This window comes from Phyllostomus hastatus, unplaced genomic scaffold (assembly GCF_019186645.2).
Source record: "Phyllostomus hastatus isolate PE091 unplaced genomic scaffold, TTU_PhHast_1.1 phas_contig_80, whole genome shotgun sequence".
NCBI classification, from domain to species: domain Eukaryota; kingdom Metazoa; phylum Chordata; class Mammalia; order Chiroptera; family Phyllostomidae; genus Phyllostomus; species Phyllostomus hastatus.
The window spans coordinates 37786541-37803164 of NW_025333960.1; the positions used below are offsets into that span (position 1 = coordinate 37786541).

The 16624-nt window shown below is 43.4% G+C and overlaps 1 protein-coding gene across 1 annotated transcript in view; it reads right to left on the reverse strand.

Annotated features, from left to right (window-relative positions):
* Positions 1-16624, reverse strand: part of PSTPIP2 (proline-serine-threonine phosphatase interacting protein 2) — a 67241-nt gene that overhangs the window by 13697 nt on the left and 36920 nt on the right. Inside the window, exons 3-6 of the mRNA XM_045850414.1 lie at positions 14472-14549; positions 8994-9028; positions 7847-7953; positions 3238-3300 (exon numbers count right to left, since the gene is read on the reverse strand). Of these exons, the coding sequence (XP_045706370.1) occupies positions 3238-3300; positions 7847-7953; positions 8994-9028; positions 14472-14549 (283 nt within the window). The remainder of the gene's footprint in view (positions 1-3237; positions 3301-7846; positions 7954-8993; positions 9029-14471; positions 14550-16624) is intronic.

Genomic DNA, 16624 nt, shown 5'->3' on the forward strand with positions numbered 1-16624 from the left:
AAGAGCTCAGTCTAGAATAGGAATACTAACTGGCTGTATAAGTCACAAGTATTTTCCCATTAGTCATCTGTCTTAAAGCCATGGATAAGATGACACATTTTTTCCTTCATTCTAGAGAAGTCTTAGAGGTTAATGTTGTCAGTGATCAATCCTTCTCTATCTGCATTATTTTTTAATATGACATATTAACCATTTTTCTCTGTTGCTACATAGTGCTCATAAACATATTTTTAAGGGTTACAAAATCAATCTTTCCATTTTTTGGCCACTAAATCATTTACAATCTTCATTATAAGTACTGAACAAGTTCATACCTTTGTTGATTTCCTGAAGACAGAGTATTATATTCTTAGCATAAGATTAATGTGCTATGATCATATTTACGGCTGAAAATATCACAAAATACTTTCTTTAAAGGGTTATGTAAGACCCTGGGAAAGGCAGACTGGCTAATGACCTTGGTCTCACAAGAGCAACCCAGAAGTGAGCACCCTGGGTTTTCCTGTAGCCTCACATATCACAGACTGAGCCAAAGAAGGAAGCGACCAAGCAATGCCAATGGATATTGACCAAAAAAAAAGTCCCAACAACACTTTGCTCTCTCTAGCCAAAAGACCAGAAAATAAGCAGCCTAGCAGGACAGACTTCTTTAGGAAAAACTACTTCTACTGCAGCCAAACACCACACCAAAAAACTGTGGCTCCACCCCCACAACCAGCAAAGACCAAGTGTGGAGTCTAGACCTCCACCCTCACGAAACTATAGGGAAGTGCCCAACTCCCATATGCGGGCGGTGTCAGAGAAGGCCAAATAGGGAACTGGGACTTTCATTTCACTGGAAGTCATCAAAGCCCCACATGCAATGCCAGTGGAAACTAGGTAGGGAACCTGGACTTCCACCCTTCCCTGCTGGGGTGCTGTCAGAGGAGGTCCAGCGGAGAGTCAGGATTTTAACCACCTCCAAGTGGTAACAAGGCCACACCCATCCTGTGGGTACTTAGAGTTTTGCCCCCATGCAGCAACAATGAATGAGGCAGTGCTCACCTCCCCCTGATGGAGTGGTGTCAAAGGAAGCCAGCTAAAACAGAAGGCTTAAAAAAGACCCACAGTCTTCTAACAACACCTACATTTCCTCAATCAATGGAATATCACTCGTCATATGAAGAGCCAAGATCTCAAAGTGGATGAAAAAGACCATCAATAGATGCCAAACCCAAATGACAGAGATGTTAGAATTATCTGACAGATTTTAAAGCAGCCATCATAAAAACGCTCAGTGGGCAATTACAAACACAGCTGAAACAAATAAAAATATAGTGCCTTGTAAAGAAATAGAAAATATCAGCAAAGAAACAGAAGCTACGTAGAACCAAATGGAAATTTTATAATTGACAAAATGTAAGAACTAAAATTTTTAAAGATTTTATTTATTTATTTTTAGAGATCGGGGAAGGGAGGGAGAAAGAGAGGGAAAGAAACATTAGTTGGTTGCCCCTCACATGCCCGCCCCCAACTGGGGACCCTGCCCACAACCCAGGCATGTACCCTGCCTGGGAACTGAACACAGCAACCTTTCAGTTCGAAGGCCAGTGCTCAATCTGTTGAGCCACACCACCCAAGGCTAATAATTGAAATTTTAAAACTCAATGGATGGGCTTAAGAAGAGAAGGGAAGAGACAGAAGGAAGAAGTGGTGAGCTGGAAGATAGAACAATATAAATTACCTAATCTGAACAAGAAAGAGAAAATAGGTAGAAAAAAATAAACAGAGACACAAGGACCTTTGGCACTATTTAAAAAAAGATCTAACACTCACATCCTTAGAATCCCAGGAGAGAAAGAGGGTGGGCTGAAAAAGTTCTCAGAGAAATAATTTTCAAAATGTCTTTCCGAATTTGGCAACAGATGGATTTAAGGAACTGATTCAAATTCCAAACAAGATAAACCCAAACAAATCCATAACAAAACACATGGATAAACTTGTGAAAACTAAAAACAAAAGGAAAAATCAATTTGATTGACAGTGAATTTTTTTATTTTATGGTGTCATTTTTACTCAGTTATTCAGGAGGCCATGAGGAAGTAGTACAGCATTTTTCAAGTACTGAAAGAAAGGAACTGTCAACATAATCCTATAGCCAGTGAAAATATCCTTTAAGAATTAAAGTGAAATCAAGGTATCTTCATATGAAGGAAAACTAAGTGTATTTTTCACTAGTAGACCTATCTTGATGGATAGCTAAAGGGAGTTACCTAAAGAAAATTGTAACAGAAGAAAACTTAGAACATCAGAAGGAAAAAAACACAGTAAGCAAAAAGTGGGTAACAAATAGTTTTTTCCTTCTCTTGAGTTTTCTAAATTATTTTTGACAGCGGAAGCAAAATTATTATAACACTTACGTAGCTCCAAATGTATGGCAAGGAAATAGTTTTAAAATTATATCTGAATAAGTCTTTCTCTCTCATTGAGAGAAAGCTTGGCCAAGGTTGTTCAAAAAATAAAAGGTCTGGGACCAATCACTTATCAATCAACACAATTTCTGCATTTAACTGACATCATTCCCTATTTGTCAATTGCTTTTGAGGTGATTTGCATCAAAGGAAAAAATGGCAGAGAACAGATTGCATATTGGCATTAACATTGGTGATTTTTTCTTTTTTGACTAGGTCACAAAATATCACATCATAGTCATAGAATATCATGATGATACTTCTGGGCAAAGATGGAGCCACAGATGTTGTAATATCAGAATTCATTGTATCCAAAGTTAACAGATTCATGAAAAGCAAGTGTGAGGTCCCTAGCAATCTGTCTTAGCTCTGTCCTGTTAAGATTTTTTAAAATAAGTTAAAGTAAAAAAGGCTTTTACAATTAGCAGCTATCTTAAAACAGAAAGGAGTCACTCAATAAAATGAGTGAAGAAATCAAGCTTCAGAATAGTCACAGGGAGAAAGCTCAAATCCAACAAGATAAATGGCATGATATGGTATATATAATTTTGTGTCTTGGCTTGAAATATTTAAATTAACTTGCTATACTTTTCCAGGTTACCACAAAGATAATATCACTGTGTTCCCACTAGTTTCATCCCCAATATCTCCAAGGCCTTAAAAAGAAGGAAAGTCAACTCATTTAAAAAATCACTGCACTAATAAATAACATTGAAATGTTATTTAAGCAGGGATATGCTCAAATACAACACAGGATTTCAGAAAAGGGCAATAAAGTGAAACTCACATCCATGGTTTTCTTGAACTGTAGGCTCCTTTGTTTATGGACAGCCTCCATTACAACCTCTGTCTGTGAAGAGAACACAAGCACCATTAACAATAAAAACAGAAATGGTTGCTAATACCATCTTATCTTGAGGGCAAAGTGGTCAAGATGGATTATCTCACTGAGCCCTCACACAACCCAGAAGGTAGATGTACTACTGATCATTCCCATTTCACAAATGAGGAAACTGTAGCAAAGAGGCGGACCAATTTCCCCAAGGTCCTACGGCTGGTTAATGGTGGGGTCCATCTTTGAACTTGGGCAGCCGCCACTGAAGATCACTGATCACCACAGACCAGTCAGTCTCTTCAGCAAATCTGGAATCTGGAGGAACTTTAGTGTCAAAAAGGACAATTTAAACTTTTGTTCAAGTGCCACTTATAATTTAAAAGGGGTCTTTTTACTCTAAGCTTGTGTCAGCACAGTGAAATTAGAGACTTAGAGGCATTCACTTCCGCAGCATCCATCAATGTCACACTCGTAACCAGCAAGACGCCCCGGCAGGATGAGGGGCAGAAATGTGGGTAGGACCGCTACCAGCAGCTGTTCTCCATCCGACTCTTCACTCCACTGAACCCAGGAAAGGCAAGCTACTCTGTTGAGTTCGCTTGGGAGCAATTTCTTTGTTGTGGCTGAGCCCTGAATACACTTACTAGTCAAAGTAACGCAGCTAATAATAAAAACATACCTCAGACATAATAGTAGTTCCCCTTTATCAAACATTATTATGTGCTAAGCAGTTTTCATGCATCACAATAACCTAATACTCTTATTCCCATTTTCTTGATGATAAACTGGAATGGATTAATTTACCAAAGGTAACTAACACACAGCAAGTAGTAGAGCTGAGATTTGAACCCAGAAATCTGATGCTTGTACCCTTGTTCCTGATTATGACCCTAAAACTACCATTTCCTTATGGTAGCTCTATAAAAGCAAATGGGTACATAGAAGACCAAGAGATATAATCATTCAAAAACAAGCTGTGACCTTGCTCTTATACAAAATAGTATTGAAAATGAAACTCAAATGTGGTTTCTCTTCTAGAAAGCAAAGTTTCTGTCATTGTTACACACAAAGATTTTCAAGATATCTGGGTAGAATATTTAGGATGGTCTTGCTTTAAATATGAACTTCGTGGAATACAAGAACTTCCCTTGGGGGAGACCCAGAAGGCCCTCAGAGAACTGAGGCATCATCTTCCAGCCCAGCTGAACAGGGTGGGGGACCGGGAGTAGTCATGCACCCACTCGTGGTGAGAATACAACAGGCAGAGAGAACAGACAGGGCCCCCACATGATCCCCACACGGAAGGACTCCTGGGCAGATCCTTGCCCTTGCAGGCTGGGAGCTGTGTGGTTCACAGGCCCCCTGATGTGCCTCTGCTAAGAGGAGGAGCTAGGTCTATTTATTTAATAAGGGTTCCTGAGTTTCCCAGGCTCCATGGGGCAAATCAGTTAGCACCATTGGTCTATTCCAAGGGCCTTTTTAGTGCAAAGATACACGCTGCCATTCTTCCAGTTTGGGAGCTGCAGCTATTTTATAGTTGATGGCCCAAGCCAGGCCTCCCTGTCCCTGGGTTCTACGTAACACCTGCCTCAGCACCTCTCTGGTGGCTACAAAGTTCTATGAGCCAAACCTGATGCGATTCCTGTATCTGCCATCAAGGATTCCGGGCATTTGTACACCAGCAGGATCCTGGAGAGCAGCAGTCCTACTCTCTCACCTGGCTGATGGGACCCCTGGAGCCCAACAGGTCACACTCAAGGCCACTCAGTGACACCAACACCTGCTCTGTCTGCTACACCACCTTGATTTAAGCGTCCTCATGTCCAAAGGTCACTTGTAGGGTGACCCCACTCGTGGAGGCCCCATGAAGTCAAGGGTTCTCCTTCAGGTCTCCTTGGGAAGAGCTTCTTTTAGGACTCAGACTTTCCACTCAGACCAAATTCAACGGAAATTTGATTGTTTTATTACTGATAACAGGAAGTAGTGCAAAAACACAATCATCCCTGCTCTAGGGTGGGGAGAAGGAAGAGGGAAGGAAGAAGAGATATTAAGTGACGCCAATGACCTTCCCCTCGCTATGTAAATAGCTGCTTAGTGACCTGTTTGTCACCCCACCCGGACTGTATTCTGAAAACCAGAAGTGTCGCTCTCCGTAACCACAGAGGTTCCTTGCTTCGGAGGATGCTCTCTTCGCAGGCAGAACAAGGTTCTGCCATGATCATTCCAATCTTAGCTGACCTGGCAAAACCACGTGGGGACCAGAGGAGAGCGTAGCTGACCACATGCTGTCTCCATCGGGCTTTGGACGTTCTGGGTTGGGGAAGCAACCTCAGTGTCCTGAAATATCAAGACTCCCGAGAAGAGCCCCACGGACCCCACCCTACCTGCCAACCGCCAGGAGTGACAGCCTCGTCTCTGGCCACCCTCACCTAATACAGGTGACAGCCTTCCCCTCTGTTGGTTTTCGCTTCAAGGTCACTTCCTCTAGGAGGCCTCCCCAGCCCCACCGATTAGGTCAGGTGTCCCCGCTGTGTGTTCCGGTGACACCGTGACCTCCCCTACCATTTAAGGCTCATCACGCTTTATCGTGATTCCTGTCACATCAGTCCCTCCAGCCACGCTCTACACTCGGTGAGGGAACGACGACCACGCCCACATTGTCCAGCACCCTCAGGGAGCACTCACTGCGTGAGTCAGGACCCAAAAACGTCTGCCCAGCATTGTACATGCACTTCCCTGCCCCTGTTTAAAAACAGAAACCAACTGATGGCTTTTGTTGATAAGTGGAAATGGCTTAATTTCCAAGAAGTGAAACACCGAAGTGTTCAAGGTTTGACCAATGGAAATGAGAAGTTAGCATTGACACATTTTCCCTTGAAGTTTGAATTTTTTTTCAAGTACCCACACTCAGAAGTGGGACAACCCAGAGTTCACTGGGATATGAGTAGTTACAAGTATATTTATAAACGTCGGACTTCTCCCAGGAAGCTGAGAAGGCATTTTCCTGCTATGCAGAGGGCACTGCTAGGGTGTGCGGGAAACTTGGATGGCAGCGCCGGGTCTCACGCAGGCTGCCCCATTTTGTAACAGAATTCAGAACACAGTCCTCTGGCTATGAAAATTTGGTCTTTGTAACTAGTTACGAGGGGAAGTTTCGGAAGCCTTGCAAAACGAACAAAACTGTCTTTGAAATGACCAGGGTTACCCAGAGCACATGAAAATGTGAGGAAATGCCCCTCCCGTTCTGTTAGTGGAAATCATGTGTACAGAGACCTCACTTGTCTAAGGCAAGCTTCTCAAAATTTGTAATTCCTCTGAAGAGGTGGACAGGACAGGCAATGTCGGCCCCAAACATCTACCCATCCTGTGGGTGGGTGGAATACATGCGCTACTTCTGCTCTGAAAACTACTTTGGGCCAGATGGAGCCCTAAGACCCGGGACATGAAGCTTGAATTTGCAGGAAAGTGCTTGATACGGTGGTTCCTTAAATGTTGGTTTCCAGCCTTCCTTCCTAGTAAGAGGCACAGCTGTAAGAGCTTCTCAGGAAATGATGAATCTCTTAAGATGCTGCCACCCACTCCAAATGTCAACTGGCCACCAAAGAAGCTGAGACAGACTGATGTAGAACCACAGGCTAAGCTGCTGAGATTTAAGTTTGGGTAGCATCAACCTCAACGCACACTGCCAACAGTGACCTTGGTCTGGTCAGGATGAAGAAAGGTTTCCAAAAAGTCCATGCAGAGCTGTCTGTGGAGACCTGAATGGACATCTTTGGATGCCAGACGGTGGGGTGGGGGGTAGGGGGATCTGGGGCTTGTTCCCATGGGAAGCTAGGTTCCAGCCTCGGAGACCAGATATTAAAAAAGAAAGAAATTCTGGGAGGGCCCTACTTGGCTGCCAGGCCAACCTGAATATACAAGTCCTTTAGGAACCAAATAGAAGGGAGTCAGAATAGTGGCTGGTCTAGTCTCAGTAGCACTTGATCTTTATAATTTCCCAAATGTTTGCAGCTTTATTAATTTGCTCACACCCACCTCCTCCCATGCAGTTGGCCAAAGTGAGTCCCATTGATGGAAAAGAGCTTATACACATCGGCTTTGAAGACAAAAAGAACTTGGATTTCCCAGGGCCTTGGGTTCCCTATTTGTAAAATAGGGAGGCTGGGCTACACCATGGTCTCCGAGGAGAATGTGAGTCTCCTCCACTTCTCACCCTCCCCTTACTGGCTTGCCCAGGACGGGGAGTGTGGTCTGGGAGCCCGCCAGCTTGGCTTGCTGGGCTCTACTGAAGAAAGAAGGATTCCCCTTCCCAGTCAGAGTTTCAATAGTGGTAACAGGTATGAAAAGAGGAGGAAAGCAGGTTGGACCCCTGAATTCATCAAAAATTAAAAAAGAACTGGCCTGGGGTGTAAGTGGACACAGAACCATGCATCTCCACACGGTTCTCCAATAAATGATCTCTGAGGCTAAAAGAAGAGTCTGGGTACACAAGGTCGGGACCCAAGCAAGCCTGGAGAAAGGCATCAGAAAGGCAACGTGGTAACACTCATGCAAACCCAACCTTTTTCCGTTGTAGCTTTTGCCTTTCCCTGAATTCTTCTATCTTCCTGGCCTCTTCTCTTAGGGTCTGTGCAAGCTGAATGTGGCATTGGGCTACACTTTCCACTTCTGCAAAAAGAATGAAAACAGAAACAATAAATAAGACCTACATATGAAAACTCGTATTTATTGTCTTCTTCACAGTTAGCTGTCTCATTTGAATTTTTAATACATTTTAAATAAGAAAATGAAACTACTTATTAGAAAAAAAAGACAACAAGTAAAGTAACACCAAGTATAAGGACCCCTGGCCGGTGTGGCTTGGTGGATTGAGTGCTAGCCTGCTAACCAAAGGCTTGCCAGTTGGATTCCCAGTCAGGGCATGTGCCTGGGTTGTGGGCCAAGTCCCCAGTTGGGGCGCACGAGAGGCAACCACACACTGATGTTTCTCTCCCTCTCTTTCTCCCTCCCTTTCTCTGAAAACAAATAAAAATCTTACACACACACACACACACACACACACACACACATACATACATATATATATATATTTAGGAGATCCAGCCTGTGCTGAAGTCCCCTTGGGCCACAGCACAGTTGGCCTTACATGCATACAAGAAAATGGAAAGATACTGTCCCTATCTTGAGGAATGTATTCATTTATGAGTTAAAGAGGGAAGAGAACACCTTCTCTGGAAAAGTCGAGATGAATGTTTATCTAGCTAACCATTACAAAGGTCTGGAGCCAGTCCATTGCCTACAGAAACACTTCAAGCACATGCACATACTATGTGTTGGTAAAATCCTCAGCTTGGAAGCATTAAGTACTCTGAAGAACAGAAAGCTCTAAAGGGAGTTTCTGAGCAACAAGCCCGAGGAATATTAGAACTGGACAGGACCCCTTGAAGACCACAGTGCTGGGGCCTCACGCTGGACGTCAAGTGTGAGAACCGCGGCTGTGAGGAAGCCAAACGCGTGTCCTGATAGGCAGGCGTGGAGGGCTCTCCAGCTCCCTTCATCTCTGCAGAGCTATTTCTCACCTTAGGAGTTGCTTTCATTTTTTGCACCCAACGCGAGATTGCCGTTGCAATGAAAACCCACCTTTAATGACCGACACAGAGCTTGCCAAGGACAGCAAATACATTTTTAAAGAATCACAAATCACTTACTCTGCTTGAAGACTTCCAGGGCCTGCTTCAGGGTGCTGAAAAATAAGTACATGTATAATTTCAAGTTCTGGAAATCGTACAATCTTACTAGAATGCCATTGCATGCATCTCTTGGTCCGTAACTTAGAGCCTATAGACTCATCTTGGCCCCTGAGCTTGAGAAGACAGCAAAAGACCCAGACTTCTTCAGTCCAGTTTCCTCTTTCTTACACTCTCAATCCCAGGCACACTCATCACAAATTCTTCTCTGTCCACCTGGGTAGAGCAAGATGCCAAAATGTTTTATGCTTAATTTTCCTCAAACTCAGGCTCCCAATCACCTCCTTTTCTACCCATTCATCAATCATCACATCCTTATTAAGCATAAGCTGTGGGCCAGGCATTGTGTTAGGTGTTGGTGATTCAGTGGTACGAGACAGACCTCAGAGTCCAGTGGAGGAGATAGACATGAAGCACTCTGTTTTAGTGTCTTACTGCTGAATAGCAAACAACAACAAATTTAGCAGCTGAAAACAATACATGTTTATCTCATAGTTTCTGTGGAGATGGCCATGACTCAAACCTTCATTCAGTCTCCCCCTTCCTCTCTCTTATAGCCCATGGCTCTTCCTCTCTACACGCCCCTTTGGCCACGGTTTCAATTCTCCCCCATCCTACTTTATGAAAACCTCCTTCTGAGGTAACTTGGCCCCGGGGAATTTTGTGGCTCACTGCTGCCTTCATGGAAGCAGAGCTCCCTAGGCTACGCCAGCCACTGAAGTAGAAATGGGACTTTGAGAATTCACAGTCCCCTAGTCACACAGCATAGGACCATGGGTCATCTTCTACATGTGCATATGTTTGCAGCAAGTTCTACTATTTTGCAAAATAAAAACCCTTGTATTTTCCAGCAGGCCCCTTTTAGCTACCTCACATTTCCAGCTCTGTTCATTTATCCCAAAACAAAGGGTTCTTATTCTTCCCTCCTTTTCTTGCACAGACATTTCCAATGACTGCAAACACACCCAGCAGAAAAACATTACTGCACTTTCTCAGTACACTTTACCCATCTTATGATACAATTTTTCAAAGAACACAGTGAACTAGGAAAGTCGTCATATCGAAACAAATGCACCAATCATCCAGAAGGACGAATGAGCGTCGCCGATGAGCAAACTTACTACTGGAATTAGTGAGGAACACAGATGGATCTGGCAGTGGATGCAACTGCAAGTCTTGCCCTATCAAGAGCCATGGAATCTACCTTCACACCCTTTCAGCTTCCCCTCCCAAGAGAAACAGCCTGCCTGTACTCCCCCTAGGAGGACAGGCACTCCCGTTCCCAAATTGAAAGTTTAAGGTATTCCCATGTTTTGCATTTTAATCCTCATGTTAACAAAGGTTATTTTACAGGGCAAGTGCTGAGCAAACCTCCTGCAGCCAGGTAGCGGCAGTGTGCCCTCTCTGACCCCGCCTCCACATACAGAGCCACAAAATGGTGAAGCAGGTTGCCCTACACTGGTGAATACCTAAAGCTCTGCCCCCTACAACTTAACAGGTGTGCTAAGACAAAGGAGTCAAAGCAGCTCTACCGGATACACAGGAACAAACACAGGGAGGCTGCCAAATTGAGGAGAGAAAGAAATATGGCCCAAATGAAAGAATAGAACAAAACTCCAGAAAAGTAACTAAGTGAAATGGAGATAGCCAACCTATCAGATCCAGGGTTCAAAACACTAGTGATAAAGATGCTCAGAGAACTCACTGAGTATGGCAAAAGCATAAGGGAAGCAATGAAGGTTACACTAAATGAAATAAAGAAAAATCCACAGGGAACCAACAGTGAAGGGAAGGAAGCTGAGGTTCAAATCAATGATTTGGAACATAAAGAAGAAATCAACAATTAATCAGAACAGAATGAAGAAATAAGAATTTTAAAAAAAAAATAGAGGAGAGAATAAGAAAACTCTGGGACATCTCCAAAAGTGGCAACATCTGAATCATAGGGATGCCAGAAGAAAAAGAGGAAGACTAAGAAATTGAAAACTTACTTGAAAAAATAATGAAAGAAAACTGCCCTAATTTGGTGAAGGAAATAGGCATACAAGTCCAGAAAGCACAGAGAGTCCCAAACAAGCTGGACCTAAAGAGAACCACACGAAGACACATCGTAATTAAAATGCCAAAGGTTAAAGATAAAGAGAGAATCTTAAAAGCAGCCAGAGAAAAGGAGACAGTTACCTACAAAGGAGTTCCCATTAGACTATGAGCTAACTTCTCAAAAGAAACCTTGCAGGCAAGAAGGGACTGGAAAGAAGTATTCAAAGTCAAGAAAGGCAAGGACCTATATCCAATATTACTCTATCTAGCAAAGCTATCACTTAGAATGGAAGAGCAGATAAAGTGCTTCCCAGACAAGGTAAAATTAAAGGAGTTCATCATCACCAAGCCCTTATCATATGAAATGTTAAAGGGACTTATTAAAAAAAAGAAGATCAAAACTATGAACAATAAAATGACAACAAACTCACAACTATCAACAACTGAATCTGAAAAAAAAACAAAGACAAACTAAGCAAACAACTAGAATAGGAACAGAACCATAGATATGGAGTTTACAAGTAGGGTTATCAGCGGGGAGAGGGAAGGGGAAGAATGGGGGAAATGGTTCAGAGATGAAGAAGTACAAATTGGTCAGTACAAAACAGACAGGAAGATGTTAAGAACAGTATAGGAAATGGAGAAGCCGAAGCGCTTATATGCACGGCCCATGGGCATGAACCAAGGGAGAGGGCTGCTGGAGGGAAAGGGGGACACTGAGTGGAAGGGGCCAAAGGGGCAATATTGGGACAGCTGTAATAGCATAATCAATAAAATATACTTAAAAAAAAGAAATCTACCCTTACAGGTAGTCTGTTCAGGGTCTAAAATTCTCCCATTCTAAGTGGCTGACTGAGGGGCCACTATAAGAGCAGCCCCAATGTCCCTTTACTTTGTCATTAGCTTTACTGTCTCATGTCATCACTTGCTATTTCCTGTGTTCAGGACTTGATGACCATCGGGAGAAGGAACCCTAACTTTGGGGGTGGTGGCCTGGCAATGCCACCTCCTTGTCTCTCTGGTGTTCTTCATTACTGTGCAAAAAGGAAACAGCCTACCACCCTCTTTTTAATAAGCACTTTGGCCTTACTAAACCCTAACAAGGCCCACCAGAGGCCAGAGTCCCTCAGGGTGGCCAATGAGGCCACAAATTCTACCTAGCCCATGGATAAGCAAAGTCACTCACTCTCAGGTAGGGCACCTTCCGAAAGATCATCCTGGAGGTGATGAAAACATAAGTCACCTAAATGGCCTTTCACTTCAACCTTGGCAACACATGGCCCAGGTCTCGCATCCTGTTGCATGTTCCTCTCTGAGGTGTACACTCTTAGAAGGAAAACCGACCGGCTTCTGTCACGGAGCAGAAGAGAACGGTGCCGGAGTCTCTCTATGAATTTACTCAGTTACAAGCCAAATGTGTAAGAATGTAAGAAATACCATTCTGGACCAGACTCTTTCTGCTGAAGATCTTTCCCAAGAAGCGCTATGTGAGAGAGTGTGGCTAGTATCCCTCGAGTCACCTCAAAAGTGCTGGATATTTTCCTAAACAGCTTATTTATTTTATAAATAAAGGTTTTTTTTGGGGGGGTGGGAGGTGGGGTTCAGCTGACCCCCTGGTCTCTCTTGAAATGATCTAAACCCTGCTGGGACAACCGTGTAACTTGTCCAGGTCTCCGCAGTTTTGACCCGTGGACATGTCAATGTTTTACAGATTCAAAAATAGAACTAAAGCAAACAGGAAAAAGGAAAGAATTCCTAAAATTTAAAACAAACAGATTTAACTAATGTGAAATTGGTTACATAATCACACAGAGAAAATAAGTACTTTAAGTGACTTTATAACACAGTATTCTTAGTGAAGTATAGCCAATGAGCAAAAGGGACTGCAAAGAAATGTTAAACTTTACTAGCAAGTTTTATTGTTCATAGCAATATTGATATTATATTGAAAATTTTTGATATGTATTGTTGAATAAAGCAAATAATTATGCTAATATTGTCAGAACCTAGATTTTTCATTTAAGCAGAAATAATTATAAAATTAAAGAAGTTAAGTAAAACCCTGTAAAGTGAAATTAGAATTAGAAGTATCAGTATGAACTCATGCTTCTCAATTCTGTCCCCCGAAAGGACCTGTAAACAGGGACACCTCTGCGACAATGAACTTGAGGTTTCATCTCTAAACACGATTGATTAATCACTAAAAGTAACTAAGTATACTTTGAGAAATAGCTGATTCCAGGTTTAAATTTAAAGGCACGAAATTATATTAAGAAAACATGGCAAAGGTGGATAATTATGAAATCTAGGTGATGGGCTCCTTATGTTCTTCTTACTTTTCAGTGTTTTGAAATTTTTCATTTACAACATCAAAAACAAAATATAATCAATAGGTCAAAAACACAATTCTCCTTGTACTAATGTCCTGTGTCTGAGGGTAACACATTTTTAGGCTTATGTAAACCATTACTATTTTAACCATCTCCCAACGTTTTCATCCTTTCATTACTTCGAAGTCTGGGAGTGCATGGGTGCATGTGTTTTAGAAGCAGGAAAATGGAAGAGGAAGGACACCCTCCTGCCCGCCCCTTCAGACCTCTGAGAGGACACAGACCCCCCTGCAGCTACCCGCAGCCCAGCCACAGCAGCGGGCAGGTCAGTATGTAGTGGGACTGGTTCTGCAGAGGCCTGCCTACAGCGTTTGGTCTGAGCTAGTTCTCCCAGCCACCTCCGCCTCCGCCAACATGCTTGTTTGGGAGAAGGAATCTAGAAATGTCCATATGTGTAGGACCTGCTCCATAATTCGGGAGGTCCACTGCAAAATGAAATGTGGGACCCCTCATTTATAAATTATTTAGAATTTCAAAATGGTGACAGCAAAGAGCATTAAGCCAAGTATGAAGCCTTTCTAAGGGTAGGTTCCTGTGTGACTGACTGCCCATGAAGCCAGGAATGATGGGAGAATAAACAATTGTGCAGAAATCCCAGCCTGGTGGTGAGCACAATGAAACAGTGCAAAGACAGTCCCTTGCAGCTCTCACAAACTATGTACGTGTATACAGGTGTGTACAGGTGTATGCATGTGTGTATATAAGCCTCTCTATTAAATTTCTAGTTTAAAATTATATGTAGTGTAATTCCACCTATGGAAAAGTATACATAGAAAGGGACTTCAAGGAAAACTTAGAAAATATTAATAATGGGTTGTTAGCTTCACAGTTCATTTTAACCTTCTTTCTATTTTTCCATATTTTTCACAGCTGGAAATAAGGAAAAAAATAATTAAAAACTGTTTCCATCGGAGACACCGCACCCCACCGGCCAGCTCTGTCTGCTGAAGGGACAGGGCTCCCGGCAGCACGCGCCAACCTGGAAACCGGCAAGAAATGTGGCACCTACTTGATCTCAGACTGTCCGCATGGTTTCTTCCTAGAGAGGTTGAGCAGATCCTTGCCATATTTCTCTTCAATTGATGCCCTACGGGGAACAGAAGAGAGGCTTGTAAGTCCTTGTCAGGACTGACTCTTCATCAAAACATGGGGCACTCACTCCCTTCGAAGGCAAAACTGCACCTTTGAGAGGAGCTCCGACATAATTCCATTCTCTAAAACACAAAACTCCCTCTACGTAACACGGAAGAACTGTGAAGACCAGTGGCCCTAATCTCTAAGGTGGTTTTCTCCAGCTAGGAGTCCCTGGCATCAACAGTCCAGCAAAACCAGGCATGGCTCCCTGACCAGTGCAGGCTGGTACATTACAGATTAAAATTTCAAAACTATGGTATGTGTGTATATATATATATATATATATATATATATATATATATATATATACACATATACATATATACACACACACACACATCACCCTGAAATAGGTTAAGACTTTACCTAGGTTACCCTTTTACCATCTATCCAAAATGTCCCTGTTATCTGTGCATCCATTTGTCCTTCATTAAACATCCACTAAGGGCCAGGCAATGCAGAAATGTGAAACATGAGACCCATCTTGGGGAGCTCAGTCTGAGAGGGAGAGACACAAACCGATATTCCAGTTTACTACCCTGCAATGGAGGACATAATAGAAACATACAAACTAGGAGAGGAAACAGAGTAGGGAATAATACTCCTGTAAGCACTTAACTGCTTACTCTTTCTCACGCAGCCCTCCTTGAAAACTGTGGTTCATTTTTATCCCTCCCCTATTCTAATTCCTAGGCCAGGAAAAATCCATGTGCCACCTCCCCTTCAAAGACCTGCAGCAAGTATTGTCCGATCTGGCCTTTTCCATCAACCCCGTGCTCCAGGCAGCAGTCAGTGTCGGGAAGGACGATGAAATCCTGTTGCTACAAAACCTGGAACTTAGACACCTTGCTCATTGTTACTGTGCATGCCGACCACAGCACCTGGACTGGGTTACCAGTTCCTTGAGAAGAACCACACTGTTAGATCCAGAGGGGATCTTACAGAACATCTCACTCAACCCTCATTTTACAGAGGAAACAGACACCGAGAAAGGTCTAGGCCCTTGATGAATAGCACCGCCAGCTACCGGGAGGCCGGGATTAGAAGACCCGGTGCCTGGGCTCTCATCCTGGGACTCTACTTTCCTGGTAGGTCTCAGCTTCCAGCCCATTTGGTTGGGTACATGTTACGAATTGAATCGTATCCCCCTGCCCCTGCAAAAAAAATGTCAAAGTCCTGACCTCCCAGGATCTCAGAATATGACTTTATTTAAAAGCTGGGTCGCTGCAGATGTAATTAGGTGCATTTACATTGGAGTATGATAGACCCTTAATCCAGTATGACTGGTGTCCATGTAAGAAGAGGATACAAAGACACAGGAGACAAATGCCGTATGAGGACAGAAGAGGTTGGAGTTAGCAGCTGCAAACCACAGAACACCAAGGATTGCCAGCAACACTAGAACCCGAGAGAAAGACAAGGAACAGATTCTCTCCTTGAGCCTTCGTGAGAGGAGGACCCTGCAGACATCTTGATCTGGGACTTCTGGACCCCAGAACTACAAGAGAGTTAATTTCCCGCTTGTGGAAATTTATCACGGCAGCCCTAGAAACTCATACTGTGCATTGCGCTTGACTGTAATTTGACCACAGGGTACTGTCGTCTAAGGGACTCTGTCATTCGCACCCCAGCAATCCGTCATTCTAAAGCCCGTCCTGAGAAATAGTGAAGATCTCAGAATGAGAACTGTAACCAGGGCAGGTGGACCTGTCCCTAGGAAGGGACCATGGGGTGTACAGGAGCTCGTGACAAGAGCAGAGTCCCAAGGCACTGGGGCTGGGGGGTCCCCAGTCACAGGTGTAGCTGCTAACCCTTCCAGTGGTGCGGAAGTCCACCCACAAAGGGGTTCCGCACACACGTTTCCTCCCCTCTACTCAGGACTGTGTTGCAATACACAATGAAGAGTGCTCACCTGGCCCCAAGGTCCTAGAGAAACCCCTTTCAGAAAATATGCCACCTTAGGAGAACATGAAGTAAAGTGGAAAAACCATCAGACACGGGTTTAATAGAAGTCCTGGCTCCACGACT